The 14713-nt window shown below is 39.9% G+C and overlaps 1 protein-coding gene across 1 annotated transcript in view; it reads left to right on the forward strand.

Moving 5' to 3' along the window:
- Positions 1-14713, forward strand: part of LOC123629952 (ankyrin repeat domain-containing protein 26-like) — a 64258-nt gene that overhangs the window by 17754 nt on the left and 31791 nt on the right. Inside the window, exons 7-9 of the mRNA XM_045539306.1 lie at positions 1179-1271; positions 2089-2137; positions 14565-14625. Coding sequence (XP_045395262.1) covers positions 1179-1271; positions 2089-2137; positions 14565-14625 — 203 coding nt within the window. The remainder of the gene's footprint in view (positions 1-1178; positions 1272-2088; positions 2138-14564; positions 14626-14713) is intronic.

Consider the following 14713-nt stretch of genomic DNA (forward strand, 5'->3'; position numbering starts at 1 on the left):
GGCTGGTATCCTTGCCTAATCCCATGAACGTGTTTTTTTTTTTTTTCCTAGAATCTTTTTTTCTCCCATGATTTTCTATAATTTTGTCTTAATATTTTTTTACTTTCTACTTTGCATTTCTTGGTTTTTTTTTTTTTTTTCCTGTTAAATATTCCCTACTTTTCTAAACAGAGAATGCAAAGCACATAGAAATTCATGATTTTAAGGAATCTTAGGGACTAATAAAAATGTCCTCTGGTACTTTAATCTGTGTTTAACATCCTGGTCAAGTAGTTGTTTAGATAGCATACCTGAAACTTTTTACTTTGGTAAATAACAAAGGATTGAAACCCAAGATATTTAAGTGATTTATTTGGATATAGTCAGAGGCAGAAATGAGATTTGAACTCATGTTTCTTCATTCAAGCCCAGTACTGTTCCTTTTTCATCATCTTGTAGGTGAGTGTTTTAATAATAGAAATGGAGAGTAGATCTAGGGAACCCAATGGAAGAGAATAAGAATGAAATTAGCTGCTGAACCCAGTGGCAGTGGATAAGAGTGGAATTAGCATTGGAAGGCCAATTTTGAAGAAGAACAATGCTGGGTTGGAGAGAAATACAGGTTTAAGAAAACAGATCAGAATATTGGGGCTTCTGACAAGTGTGATAAAGAGAAATCATATGAATGAATGAGAAAGGATGTTGGGATTTATCTAGAAAGGCACATTAAAATAGAGGGTTTGAGGGAGTTCTGAACAGGTTGCTGTGTTTTTGTTTGTTTAATTGGAGGAACTGGCAAACTTGAAATTTCTGTCAAAAGATGTTAAAAGAATTTGAGCCACTGGGAAGAGTCTCTGTAGCAGATAGGAATGTGGTATCATCTACTTCCACTCCAACCTACACAGGGGTGGCTTACAGCCCCTTGAGTACTAGGGGGCTAGCGGTTGCTGAATTACATAGGTCTGTGGCCCATGGCACGTGTCCCGTCACCTCTGTCCTTTTTCCCAGTTCACTGATGTCTTTCCCATGTACATGTAGAGTAGAGACGGGGTAAGATTTGCCGGGAAATCAGTCATGGAGCTGGGGTAGCTGGTAATGTGCCTATCCTGGGAGAGGATGACTGAGACTCGTTTAGCCTGCTTATCAGGATGAGGGAAATAGAGGGTTTCTGCTCTTGGTCATTTGAGCCTATTTTTCAGGAACCTGTGCTGTATTAGACTGAAGATTAAAAGTTTGAAGACTGCCATGGAGTCCTCCAGAAGAAGGACCTGGAATCAGGAGCCCATAAGAAGGTACTTAGATAGTACTTTGGGAAATAGAAGTATGACTACCAGGATTCTCCTTTTCTAGTAGTCTCTCTCCTTGAGTATCTGAGTGTCTATGAAGGTTTTTAAAGGCTTGCTAGTTTATATAGACCTGAATAAGGAATGACCTGTATGGGCAAAATAATCGGGTAATATAATTTTTAATTTTGTACTTTTTCTTGGAAGAATATCCCCAATAACAACATATAATTTTTTTTTACTTTTGTACATTTGTCTTTCAAACATTTCAGATGTTTCCTGGAACTCCCTGTATGGTTTTAGAGGAAAGGGGAGATATAGGGCCTTCTTAGGTGCTTTCCTTCCTGAAGAAGCAAGCCTCCCGATTTTCTGAGTTATACAGATTAGTCTTTGAAACAGAGACATGTAATGGAGAAGGGACAGCATATTTTTCTACCTTGTTTCAGGTTATCAGGTTTCTTCCAGTTCAGGTAAGAAGAGTCATGTCAGTCACTAAGTTAACAGACAATTTGTGAAGACATATTATACTCGGGATTTGCTAATATATTGGCGGTCGATATCTCTTATGAAGCTAAAAGTAAGTCTTCATTGACTACTTCATAGACTGTGAGAGGTGGAGACAGAAGTAAGTAACTAGAATATTTCTCAAAACAGAGACCAAATTTTACTAATAATTATATCAAGAAACATCATTTAATATCTAGATAGCTGACCTTTCATGTTGTTTTATTTTTTCTGGGTGAGTGCACCTAGATAGAACCCTGTAGATGTTTTTATTTTAAGGCGATAACCTCATTTATTTTTGTTGTATATTTTTTCTCTAAAGGATGTCCACCTACCCGACTATTGATGATTTAAGCAGTGTCGATACCAAGGTAAAGTGGTTTCTTGTGAAATTAATTTTACTACTCTGAATCTCCTTTTGTATAGTATATTCTCTTAAAATTTAGCAGTGGTTTACATATGACTTTATAATAGAAAATTGGTCAGAGAAAACCATTCTACATAAGTTTGATGAAACCCTTGTGTTACCTCTGACCTGTTATCTTCCTCTTCACCTCTTCCCAATGGAGTGTAGGGAGTTCGGTCCCCCAGATTAAGATTCAAGCTTGTGGACTGTACTTGTGGGTACGAATCCACTGCTCCTTACTAGCTTGAGATGGAAGGAACTGTGTTTAGCTATGGGGTTGTTCCTGCTGTCATTGCTTTTAGTTTGTGTGGAGGAGCCAGTTACTGAGGTAATCCTTTGTGCCCATGGTAGGCTCTGGTCCACCAGGTGGGGTATACGAATGCCTTAAGCTTTGGGAGGGGCCGTTAGCTTCCAGGTGTTGCTTGGACCCTGCTCCCTCCTTAAGTAGGGGGAGGAGCAAGATGGATCACAGCTGGGGTGCAATAGCCTGGTTGTGTGGGCTTCCATGGGGCTCAGAGTTTGCTTATCTGGCCATTAGGGGGAGCCACTGATACAGAGTTGAGAGTTGTCTCTGGAAGATTAGAGGGCTGCTCCTGATGGCAGGTGCCTACTCATGTGATTGCTGAGGCCTCTGGCCAGATTTTCCATTCTTATCTACAAACCTGGTCACTTTTCCCTCTGATCGGTCCGCTTTTGTTTCCTCTCCACCCAAGGTGGGCTCTCAAGCTTCCCCACAGTTTGTGTATCTGGCCTGTTGGCATGTGTCTCTGCACATCACTGATAGATAGGGGGATCTCCAATTGTACACTGCTTTTGTGCCACTAGACCCCAACGCAAGGTGGGTGGGCCTCTCTACCCCCCAAAGTCACCACTAAAGTGATGCTCCCACTGGGAGAATAATGGCAGCTAAAGGAAATTTTGGTTCAAGCTTAACTCTCTATTAAAGTGAGTGGGGATAGGGACGGTTGCTCTGATTCAGCCTGTGGCACTCAAGGCATTTGGTTTCCATAGGAACCAGTACTTATGCAAATTGCATCCCAATGGCACAGCCAACTCCAATATGGCACATCTCAGTGGGGAAGGGGGCATGGGGCTCACCCATAGAACCCTGCTCTCTTGTGCTCCTCCACACCCTCCCAATGGGCATGGGTTCTCACTTGCCACCTGAACTTAGAACTGGATCTCTCCCCCATGGCCCCTGCCCTTCTGTCTGCACAATTAGCAGCTGAACACACCAAGCACCTGTAGGCAGCAAGATCACAAACTGAGGGCTGTGGGTGGAAAAGTGCCCCTGGCACTGAAGCATGTTACTGAGCACAGAGAACTCCAGGGCTGCTATGGTTTGGGGAAGGGGCTGTGGACTTCCTGCACCACTCTGAAGTTTGGAGTGGCACCTGTCTGTCTGCCTCTCTGAGCCCTGGTGGCAGCTCTGCTGACCCAGGCAGGCTGAGCTTGGAATGGGGTCTGGGAGTGCGCTTCTCTGGCTCAAGGCAGGCTCAGCTGGGAGTGTGTTGTTGTGTGGAACCAAGTCACTCAGTACAAGGTGCTTTGGTGGTTACTATGGTGTGGGTGCAGCCTCATGGCTAGGAGTTGCTTGAGCCAAAATTACTTCCTGTGATGCCAGGAGTCGGGGAGTGCAGAGGAGATGGCATCTGCATGCAGAGATGCCAACTCCCTTGTCTCTTCTGGCACTCCCCTATTGGATGAGAACCCTGCATCTCGTTGCTGCCCTGAGGCCTCTGGGTGGGGGAGGGGAAAAGAAAACCCTTACCATTTCCCTGGGCTCCAGGACATGCCAATAACTCCCTTCTATCTTCCTCTCTCAGTAACTCAGTTCTTCTTGGTGGTGTTCCTGGACTCCAGTGGTATCTATCCCCGAAGTCTACTTCCAAGCGGTAATCACTCTCTGCTCTCAGTCCAATCCTCAACTGTTCTGCTGGGATGGTCCAGCAAGCTTTTTCTCTAGTCAGCTACTTTGGCTTTCTCCCCAAGGACTCCTATGACTCTTATGTTAGGCCTTTTATAGAATCCCATATTTCTTGTAGGCTTTGCTTGTTCCTCTTGCTTATCTGCTCCATCTCTTGACTGACTTGTTCAATTAAAAAGTGTTGTCTTCAAGTACTGAGAATCTTTCCTCTGCCTGATCTAACCTATTCTTAAGGTCTTCCACTGTGTTTTGTAATTCCTTGAATGATTTTTTCATTTCCAGAAATTGTGTTTGATTTTTTTCTTTAATATTTCAGTCTCTTTGGTGTTTTTTTTATTCATTTTTTGCATTGTTTTGGTCCTTTCTTTGTGTTGGGTTTCCTTGTTATCTTGTATTTCGTTGAGCTTCCTTATAATCCACGTTCAAAATTCTTTATGTGTCATTTCAATATTCTGGTTTTGGTTGTTACCCATTGCCAGAGATGTGGTGTTCCCTTTTGGGGGTGTCCTTTTGCTTTGATTCTTCATATTTCTGGAGTTCTGTCTCATATTCCTTCTCATCTGGAGCAGATATTGCTTCTTACTTTTGGATTTTCTTTTGTTTAGAGAATGACATGCCCAGTTTATTCTCTGAACCAGTAGGTGGTGCTTGGAGGTGAGCATCAATTACAGCCCATATGATGAGTCAGTAAATGCAGTAAAAAGATGTACAAATTGACTTCACTGTTAGTAGGTGGTGCTTGCCAGAAGGAACAAGCTGCAATGCTTTTTGGGGGGGTCATGTGACCAGGTCTAGTCCCTCAAGAAAAGCACTCTCATGCCCCCAGTGGTTGGATGAACCCTGGGACTTCCAAGTGTGCCCTTACTTTCCACCACAGCAGTTGTGGGTGGGGGAGTGAGGGTGGGCATGTTTAGCTTGGGTGGTGAACTTGCCATCAAGATGAAAAATGCTATTAACAAGGGTTGAAGATCTGCTCCCTACCTCTGGACAAAGCTGCCAGGGAGGGGCTCAAGTGGCCCCATTCAACCAGAAAGTCTGTGTGAGGAGGCAGGGCTATCTGAGTCCCTCAATCTGGCAGTCTAGAGCATGCCTCACTCCTTTCCACCCTCCTTTATTACATGGTTTCTCCCAGGCCTCTGCCATTAGGCCCTCAAACCAGCCAAGGTCCCCTACAACTGTTGTGCAAGCCAGGATGTTCCCTTCCCAGGATCCTGGCCTCAGCTGGAAGTGCGGTCCTCCCATGTAAGAAGGGGTGCCCTTAGAGCACACTACATCTAGGACCCCCACTGCACTCTCCTCTTTGTCCCTGCAGGCACCCACATTTCATGACACTTATTCACAAATATTTCTTCTGTGCCTCCGGGCAATACGATTGAGACCTGGGCATACATGATCTGGTGTGTGGGCCCATCCCTGGGATCCAGTTCTTGACTATACCAGGGATGTGGATGCCGTTCCCAAGTCATCCATGGGGTACCGAAGCTGATTCTCTGTCCCCCCACCTTTGGTAGTTCCATGCTTTACTGGAGTTGCTGGGGAAATATCACCAGGGATGGCTAGCAGACAGGGAGCTCATGGTCTGTGTTACCCCTCTCTCCACTGCAGGACCAATAAGGAAAAGTGTGAACCCTGTTTCCTATAGAGGCCTCCATGTGGTCGCCCATTTGTTTCTCTTGGCAGCGATGGGTTGGGGAGGGAAAGGAGAGAAGAAGAGTTTGGCTGGAGGAAAATCCACTCTGGTCATCTCCAGCCCTCTCTCCAGGAGGCAGTCTGTCCAGAATGATGGGGTATCAGATTCATGCAGATCACCTGGGACCCACAGGGCCCCTGTGGCTCCTGTAGTCTGGGACAAAGTTGAGCAATGTCTATGTGAGAGTGAGTAATATGGAACCTGAGGGGTTGAAGCCCCCTAGGGAGGACAAAGGTGTCTGGTGGTAGACAAGAAATATGACACCTACTGTCCAGCTCAGATCTGTGGGGTGTTGTTGGAATACAGAATTAAGAGACATGGAAAGTTTCAAGAGTTTTTCAGGGCTTTGCTTGAAGGAAACTGAGCATATTAGTTCACATTCCAGAAGCTGCTTAGCAACAGGGGAGGCATTCCACTGACCAGGGGTGACTGCAAGGCTATGCTTGTCTCGAGGCCTGCAGGCCAGCACCTGGAGCTTGTGTAAGGCGGAGCTCGGCATAGGGTAACAGGTTAAGGAAGTGATCAAAGGATGCCAGCCCAGCAGGCACCTGTAGCTAAAGCTAATTAGCCTCATGGACAGTTCCTGCTTCACTCTGGACCACATGTCTCAGTTAATGACAAACTAGATAAAGAAATACATGGTCTGTATATTTCTGTTTTAGCTTTATTGCTAATTGGTAATTTTATCTTTAACTTGTATACTCAGCTAGGTCTATTCTTAACTTAGTGCTTAAGAAGTTTATCTTAGAAAAATTTTGTAACCATTTGCTCACGTAGATAGAATTAATTAAAGGATCTCTTGAAACCTTTGGGGAGCCTTTAAACCTAAATGAATGATCTGTACACATATATCTGTAACCGCTAACAGCTAATTGTTGTACCAATAAATACTGATGCAGGATTTCACTCAGTGACTCCTGGCTCACGGGAATGCTGGAGGACCTCTGCCTCCCCCATCATTTTAAACTACACTTTGTCTCTATCTCTATTATTTCCAAATGTCTTGCAAGGATCCTGCTTGGAACCTGTATTTCTTGGAGAATAGCTGACTCCCAGAAGGGCGGGAGGTGTCCTGGGAGGCTGGGAGCCTGGTTTCCTGTTTTTAAGGAGCTCCTTGCTCACTGGTGGCAACATTCTCTGGGCTTAGGTGGGCAGAAGGATGCTCCAGCAGCTCTGGAGCCCACCGACAGTCTGAGATGTGAGGGAGGGGGATGTTAACTCCTCCTCCACCTACCCTTCTTGTAGGTTTCCAAGCCTCTAATGGGTTAATCCCCACTGATGCCTTTCTCCTTCCAGTTGTGTTTTGCAGCCTCTTCCTGTGGAGTCTCCTGTAGGTTCAGAAACCCTTCCTTTAGACTGTCACTCAATCTGTGTTCGTTTGTCTGTTTGTTCTTTCTCTTTCATCTAAAGCTCCTCCTTCTTACAGAGATGCTCTGGCTAGTGGTGCCTCTGGTTCACCATCTTGCAGTTATTTATTTTAAACTTCTTGATCTGGGCTCCATTTAACATGAGCTTCTTGGGAAGGCTTTCCAGATATTCAAAGGAAATTGAGTGTTGTTAAGTAACTTGTTGGTTACTACAGGTGAATCAGCACAGGGGGAACCCCACGTCCAGTAATTATATGACGATGGCTAAATCCTTGTAGTACTGGCTTGGTGGAGTTGGGAATGATATAGGAGAATTTCCTGGATTATGAGGAAAATTTGTCATTCTCTTTCCTCACTCTGTGTGCTGAGTTGGTGGAGTTGGGGGAGGAGCAATGTGGGCACTCCCTCATGGTCATCATAGCTAAGACTTTGCTTAGGTCACACTGGACCCCAGCCAATCTCAACAAAAGCCCATGGTGACTGTTGCCTGGCTCCCTCTGATGTTTATGCTAGCCCAAGGGCTCTTTAGTCAGCAAGTTGTGAATCCTGCCAGGACTGGGTCTTTCCTTTAATAGCAAAGTGTATCTTTCGGGCTCAAGGTGATTCTAGGAGTGTAATTCATGGACTATGTTGTTAAATCCAGGGCCTTGGGAGTCTGCTATGTACTTTATTTTGCTGTTGGCATGCAAGTTGCAAAACAAAGTCTTCTGAATTTTTTCCTTTCCTTTCCCCAAATGGAAGAAGACTCTCCCTGAGCTGCACTGCCAGGGTTTGTGGGAAGGGTGACATAAGCACTGTCTTGGCCACCACCATTAGTGTATCTCTGGGTCATGTGTACCTCAAGCCCACTGGATCGGAGCCAGCACAGGCACGGGAACTACCCAAGGATGGTGTCCTTTGTGAAATCACTGCCTTACGAATTTATTTCAGGCCCCAGGCTGCTTTTTCTCAGCCAGTTGATGGACGTAGTCAGAACTAAGGTTTCAGGACAGAGAATTTCTCTTTGGCTGGGTGGGTCCAAATGCTCCCTCTGTGGGCACTGGCAGCATTCTGACCTGTGCTATGTTCCTCTGAAATTCAATACAAAGTCCCACAATCACTTCATTCTCTCTGACTCAGGGAAATGTATTCTCTTTGCTTGATGTGCTGGTGTGGCATTGCCTGCGGATGGAGGAGGGATAGTGTGCAAGGCTTTTTACTGCCCCAGTCAATGCCTCTTTCATTGATTGAATGTGAAACCTGGTACTGAGATCACTCACATGATTTTTGGTTTCCCTGAAGGTGCTTCCTTGCGTGTCTAGTTGTTGAATTTGGTGTTCATGTGGAGGGATGATTGCTGCAGGTTTCTATTTGGTCATCTTGCTCTTCTCAGATCTCCTACAGATGTCCTTTTTATAATATGACTTTCTTTTTCTTTTGGTATGTCTACTTTTAGTTCTTTGAGAAATCTCCATATAGTTTCCATAGAGATTGTTGTAATTTATTCTCCTACCAAAAGTGTATAAGCCTCTTCTTTTCACCACATCCCCACTAGCATCTATTGGTTTTGACTTTTTAATAACAACTATTCTGACAAGGGTAAGGTGGTATCGCATTGTGGTTTGGATTTGCATTTCTCTAATGAATAGTGATGTACAATGAATAGTGATGTGTTTTCATATGTTTATTAGTCATTTGTTTCTTTCCTTTGGAAAAATGTTCATTTATTTTGCCTACTTTTGATGGTTTTTTTTCTTTTTTCGTGTTGATTTGAGTTATTTATAGATTCTGGGTATTAGGCCTTTTTCAGATACGGAGCTTGTGCATACATTCTGTAGGTTGTTTACCCTGTTGATTACATCTTTTGCTATGTAAAAGCATTTTAGTTAACTTAATTTCAATTTATTTATTTTTGATTGTATTGTATTTGCTTTTTGGGTCATAGACATGAATTCTTTACCTAACCCTATTTTGAGGATAGTTTTTTCTAGTATTTTTTTTCTAAATTTTTTTTATGGTTTCAGGTCTTACATTTAAGTCTTAAATCCATTTTGATTTAATTCTTGTATATGGTGAGAGATTGAAATCAAGTTTCCTTCTTCTGTATAGGAATATCCAATTTTTCTAGCACTATTTATTGAATAGGGTTTCCTTTTTCTAGTCTATGGTTTTGTCTGCTTGGTGAATGATCAGTTGGTTGTAGGTATTTGGCTTTATTCCTGGGTTCTCTATTTTGTTTTATTGGTGTATGTATCTACTTTTATTTTAGTAGTGTGATTTATTGGTTAATATTGCCTTATAGTGTAAATTAACATCATGTAATGCGATGCCACCTGATTTCTTTTTTCCTTAACATTGCTTTCGCTGTTCGTCGTACTCTTTTCTGGTATCATATGATTTTTTTGGTTTGTTTTTTCTAATTCTGTGAAAAAAGTGACATGGGTGTTTTGGTATAAATTGCATTGCATCCGTAGATTACTTTGTCAATGTGGCCATGTTCACAACATTTATTCTTCTAATCCATAATCCTGAGATACTTTCCCAATTTTTTGTATCATCTAGGACATTTTTAAAGTAGTATTTTGTAGTTCTTCTTGTGGAGATGATTCACAATCTTGGTTAAGTATATTCCCAGATTATTTATTTATTTATTTGTTTATTTGGAAGCTGTTATAAATGAGATTGAGTTGCTGATATTATTCTTACCTTGTTTGTTGTTAATGCATAGAAATGCTAGTGATGTGTATACATGGAATTTGTAACCTGAGACTTTACTGAATTTATTTATCTATTTCAGGAATGTCTTGGAGGTGTCTTTATGTTTTTCTTTGTATAAGATCATATTCTCAACCAACAAGGATAGTTCGACTTCAATTTTTTCTAATTTGTATGCACTTTATCTCTCTTTTTCCTCATTGTTCTGGCTAGGACTTCCAGTGGTGTGTTAAATTGAAGTGGTGAAAGTGGGCATCCTTGTCCGTTCCAATTCTTCAAGGGAATGCTTTCAGATGTCCCCCATTCAGTATGATGTTGGCAGTGAGTTTTTTATATATGGTTTTCACTATTTTGAGGCATATTCTTCCTATGCCTAGTGTCTTGGGGGTTTTTGTCATGAAAGGGGTATTGGATTTTGTTGGATGTTTTCTCTGCATGTATTGAGATTAGGCTTTGGTTTTGTTTTTAATTCTTTTCATGTGGTGAATTACAGTTATGGACTTTTGTATGTTGAACCACATTTGCCTCTCTCAGGTGAAACCCACTTGATCATGGTGAATTATATTGTTGAAGTGTTTTTTGCTAGGTTTTGCTTGTTTGTTTGTTTGTTTTTGAGGAATTTTTAAATCTATTTTCATCAAGGACATTGGCCTATAGTTTTCTTTTTTTGTTGTTGTGTCCTTACCTGGCTCTGTTATCAGGATGATATTGGTTTTGTCAGGTGAGTAAGGGAGGATTCCCTCCTTGTTGTAGCACAATTTCTGTAGGATAGTACAAGTTCTTTTCTGTAGCTCTGGTAAAATATACCTGTGAATCCATCTCACCCTAGGCTTTTTTTTTTTCCCATGGGAGTTTTCTTGTTAATGACTCAATGTTATTATTCATTATTGGTTCATCCAGGATTTCTATTTTATCCTGATTCAAGCAGGGGACTTTGCATTTTTCCAAAAAATGTGTCCACTTCCTCTAGATGTTCTAGTTGGTGTGCATAGAGGTGTTTGTAGTAATCTCAGATTTTCTTTTAAAATACGTCTCCTTTTCCATTTTGGATTGAGTTTATTTGAATCATCTCTTTTCTTGGCTAATCTGGCTCATGGTCTGTCAATGGTTTTATCTTTTCAAAGAATGAATTTTGCATTTCATTGACATTTTGTATTTTCTTTTTGGTTTTACTTTTGTTTAGTTTTGCTTGGCTATTTGTTATTTCTTGTCTCCTGCTAGATTTGGCATTGGTTTGTTTTCATTTTTTCTAGTTTCCTGCGGTATGATATTTGGTTATTAATTTGTTGTCTTTCTCATGTAGATATTTTGTGCTCTTATAAACTTCCCTCTTGTTACTACTTTTTCTGCATTTTAGAAAATTTTATAGCTTTTGTTGCCATTGTCATTCAATTGAAAAATATTTTTTCATTTCTGTCGTGTTTTCAACTTTGGCCCAAAGATCATTTCACAGGAAGTGGTTTAATTTCTATATATTTGTCCAATTTTGAGAGTTCCTCTTGGAATTGTTTCTCATTTTATTCCACTGTAGTATGAGACAATAAATACATGATATGATCTTGATTTTTTAAAACTTTTCTGAGATGTGTTTTGTGGTTTAGAATAAGTTCTGTCTTGGAGAATGTTCCATGTGCTGATGAGAAGAATGTGCATTCTGCAGTTTTTTTGGCAGAATATTCTGCAAATGTCTCTTAGGTGTATGTGTTCTACCATCTTAAATCCATTGTTTCCTTGCTGATTTTCTGCCTCAGTGATTTATCTAGTTCTGTCAGTAGAGTGTTAGGGTCCCCCAGTATAATTATGCCCCTATTGATTTCTTTTCCTGGCTGTAGTAGCATTTGTTTTATGAATTGGGGAGCTCTGGTGTTAAGTACATATATATTTAGTTTTGTTAAATCTTCTTATTGAATTGATCTCTTAATCATTATATAATAACCATCTTTGTATTGTCATTATTGTTGTTTTAGAGTTTATTTTACCTGGTATAAGATTAACTACTCTTGCTTGCTTTTTATATCCATTTGCATCGAATGTTTTTTCCAGACCTTCACTTTGATTCTGTGAGAATCTTTATGAATTAAATGTATTTTTTTGAGACATGATATTTTTGGGTTTTGTTTTTTTTATCCATGCCACGAATTGATACGTTTCAGTGGGATATTTAGAAGGTTTACATTGAATGTTAATATTGATTAGTGAAATACTGTTTCAGTCTTGTTGATTTGTACCAGTAGCTTTGTATTCTCACTTAATTTACTATTTTGTAAGAATTGTGAGTTTTAACTTCTACTTATTTTTACACTGTAGAGTATTGACTGTACTCTGATTTTTAGAGCACTTTTGAGCATTTTCTGTAGAGCAGGTCCAGTGCTGTGAGTCAGGGGAGAAGAGTCTGAATGGAGGAGAGCTGGCACTCTGGTCCTCTTTTTCCCAAGGTGTACCCTGCAGGGGATGCACTCTCTTTTTACTTGAAGGGAGCCCACCCTGTATGTCCAAGCTCTGGGATCACACAGTTCCCCTAAGACCTACCAGTGCCCTGTGGTTACTGCAATCTGACTGAGTATTAGAGAATATTTGTGTGGGTTCCAGTGTCAAGAAATGTAAAATGCTGAATTCCCCTGGGCAGGGCAAAGGCACACAATAGCTGGAAAAGCAGTATGACAACTGCTGCCTCAACTTGGGTCTGTGGTAAGCGTGAGTGATAACCAGTGGGCTAGAAGCCTGGTGCTGTATTGTCAAGAAGCTCTCAGTTCACTAAGGGCAGCAGTGCTGGGCTTATGAGGCTACAGGGTCTACCCAATAGTTTGGAGCCTTAGGACTGCCAGAGGTGTGAAAGGAGGAAAATCAAACACACTGACCTACCCTTTCCATGGGGCCACTAATTCCCTGGGGGTTCATTTCTTCTAAAATCTTGTTCCTTCTTGTTATTTCCTGTGACTTCTTTCCTTGGTGTCTCTGGCAGATTCTGGCACTCTTCCTGCAGAATTACACCTGGGCTATGATTTCATCTGAAACTTTCTCTTCTTTCTGAGATGATCTGGCTTCTGATATCTCTAGTCAGCCATCTAAGCTATATCCACTCCATGTTTTTCCTAGTTATTTAAATAATAATTTTATAACTCCTGCATTACTATGAGTTACTACAGGTTAAGAAACATATTTGTGTGTGTGTTAGAGTATGAAGAATGTAATCTGGCATGTATAAAGCATTTTAATATATTTTAATGGGAATAAATGAATAGATAAATGAATTTTAGTGCAAAGAAATGTTAGAATATTAAGGTTACAATGGAATGTTAAAAGTAACAATATCCATAGTATAATTAATAATTAAATCTATTGAATTTTTAAAATATAATTTAAATTTATGTTCCCCTTTAATAATTAGATTGTACAACTTCAGGAGAGTTATTATGAGAAAATATTTCATGAAAATGAACAAATTAGCAACATATCATAAGTAGGAAAGAGAACTATGTTATCTTTTCTAGTATCATCCAACTAGAAGTTTAGATTAGGATTTCAGATTAAAATTTCTTAAGTGTTCCTTATCTTCAACCGAAGTTCTATTAAAAAATGTCTTTTTAAGCAATACATTAATCTTTATAATTCTAATTACCAATTTTTTCTCCAAGTACAAAAGAGATGGAATATTTCTTTTTCTGATTTTTTTATCTCTGTAGCAATAGTGTCACAGCTTCCACATAGTGGAAGATGATTATGTTTCAATAATTTATTGTTTTATGGTAATTAAATTAAATTCTTTCCTATAGAAGAATATAGGAAAGTAAATTGTAGAGTAAATATTAATCAATTATCAGTTTTATCATGGATATACTGTAAACTAAAGTCTCTGTTTTATTCTCATATTTCTCCATGTACCTTATCATACAGAATATTTTTCCTTTTCTTCCATGGTTTAATCACATATTAGGTGGAGTGGTCATGTCTCTTTTTGTTTGTTTGTTTCATCCTCCTCCTCCACCTTGCAAAAATGCTTTTCCCCAATCTAAATATTTCCTTGCAGAATGCATTTCCTCAGTGTGTACCCTGTCAGTGCCTCTTTGTCTTCATTGTCATCGTATTTAGTGAAAGCTTTCTACTGAGTAGCTGTTTGTGGCTTTCATTCTTCAATGATTGCCCCACAAGGTTTATTATTGTTTTCTGTCTTTCTTGGGAGAACCTGAATCTATACAATAATTTATCTTTAGAATTTTGACAAACATAATAGAAGTGATTGATAATATTTGCAAAGCCAACCCATTAAAATAAGTTATTACTAAAACCTAAACTCTCCCATTTTCCCTGGCAAGAGATAGTTAATCCAAATGTAAATCATGCAAACACATTTCACAATGTAACACAAAATTGATTAATTTAAGTATCTTAATGATAGTTACTTTAATAATCCTGTAAGCTGACTAGGTCCATTTTTGTCTCAGGCTATTTTGGCTAAGAATATAATCTAATGGATATTATAGCATTTGTAGAATAATCAATTATGGGCAAAGGGAGTAACATTCTTAGGACATCTGTACCATCTCTCATAATCTTCACCCCATGAGAAGATGTAAATTAGTAAATGACAGAATTGAGGTTGAATCTACTCCAAAACCTCTTTTCTTTGCATTAGGTCATATGGTAATGGTGAATATTATAATTATTTTACCACTTTGATACTTGTTATCCTTAAAGCTATTGTTTTTTGTTCTAGGATGTTTCTGAACCAAACTTAACCAACTTAACTACTGCTTCTCAGCAATCCAGGAAATATTGTAAGCTTTTTAAAGATTGCCTATTTTTGTATTATCCACTGATTCTTCATTACAAATATCTTTATATATTATTTACTTTCTTTTTACT

Source organism: Lemur catta, unplaced genomic scaffold (assembly GCF_020740605.2).
Source record: "Lemur catta isolate mLemCat1 unplaced genomic scaffold, mLemCat1.pri scaffold_65_ctg1, whole genome shotgun sequence".
NCBI classification, from domain to species: domain Eukaryota; kingdom Metazoa; phylum Chordata; class Mammalia; order Primates; family Lemuridae; genus Lemur; species Lemur catta.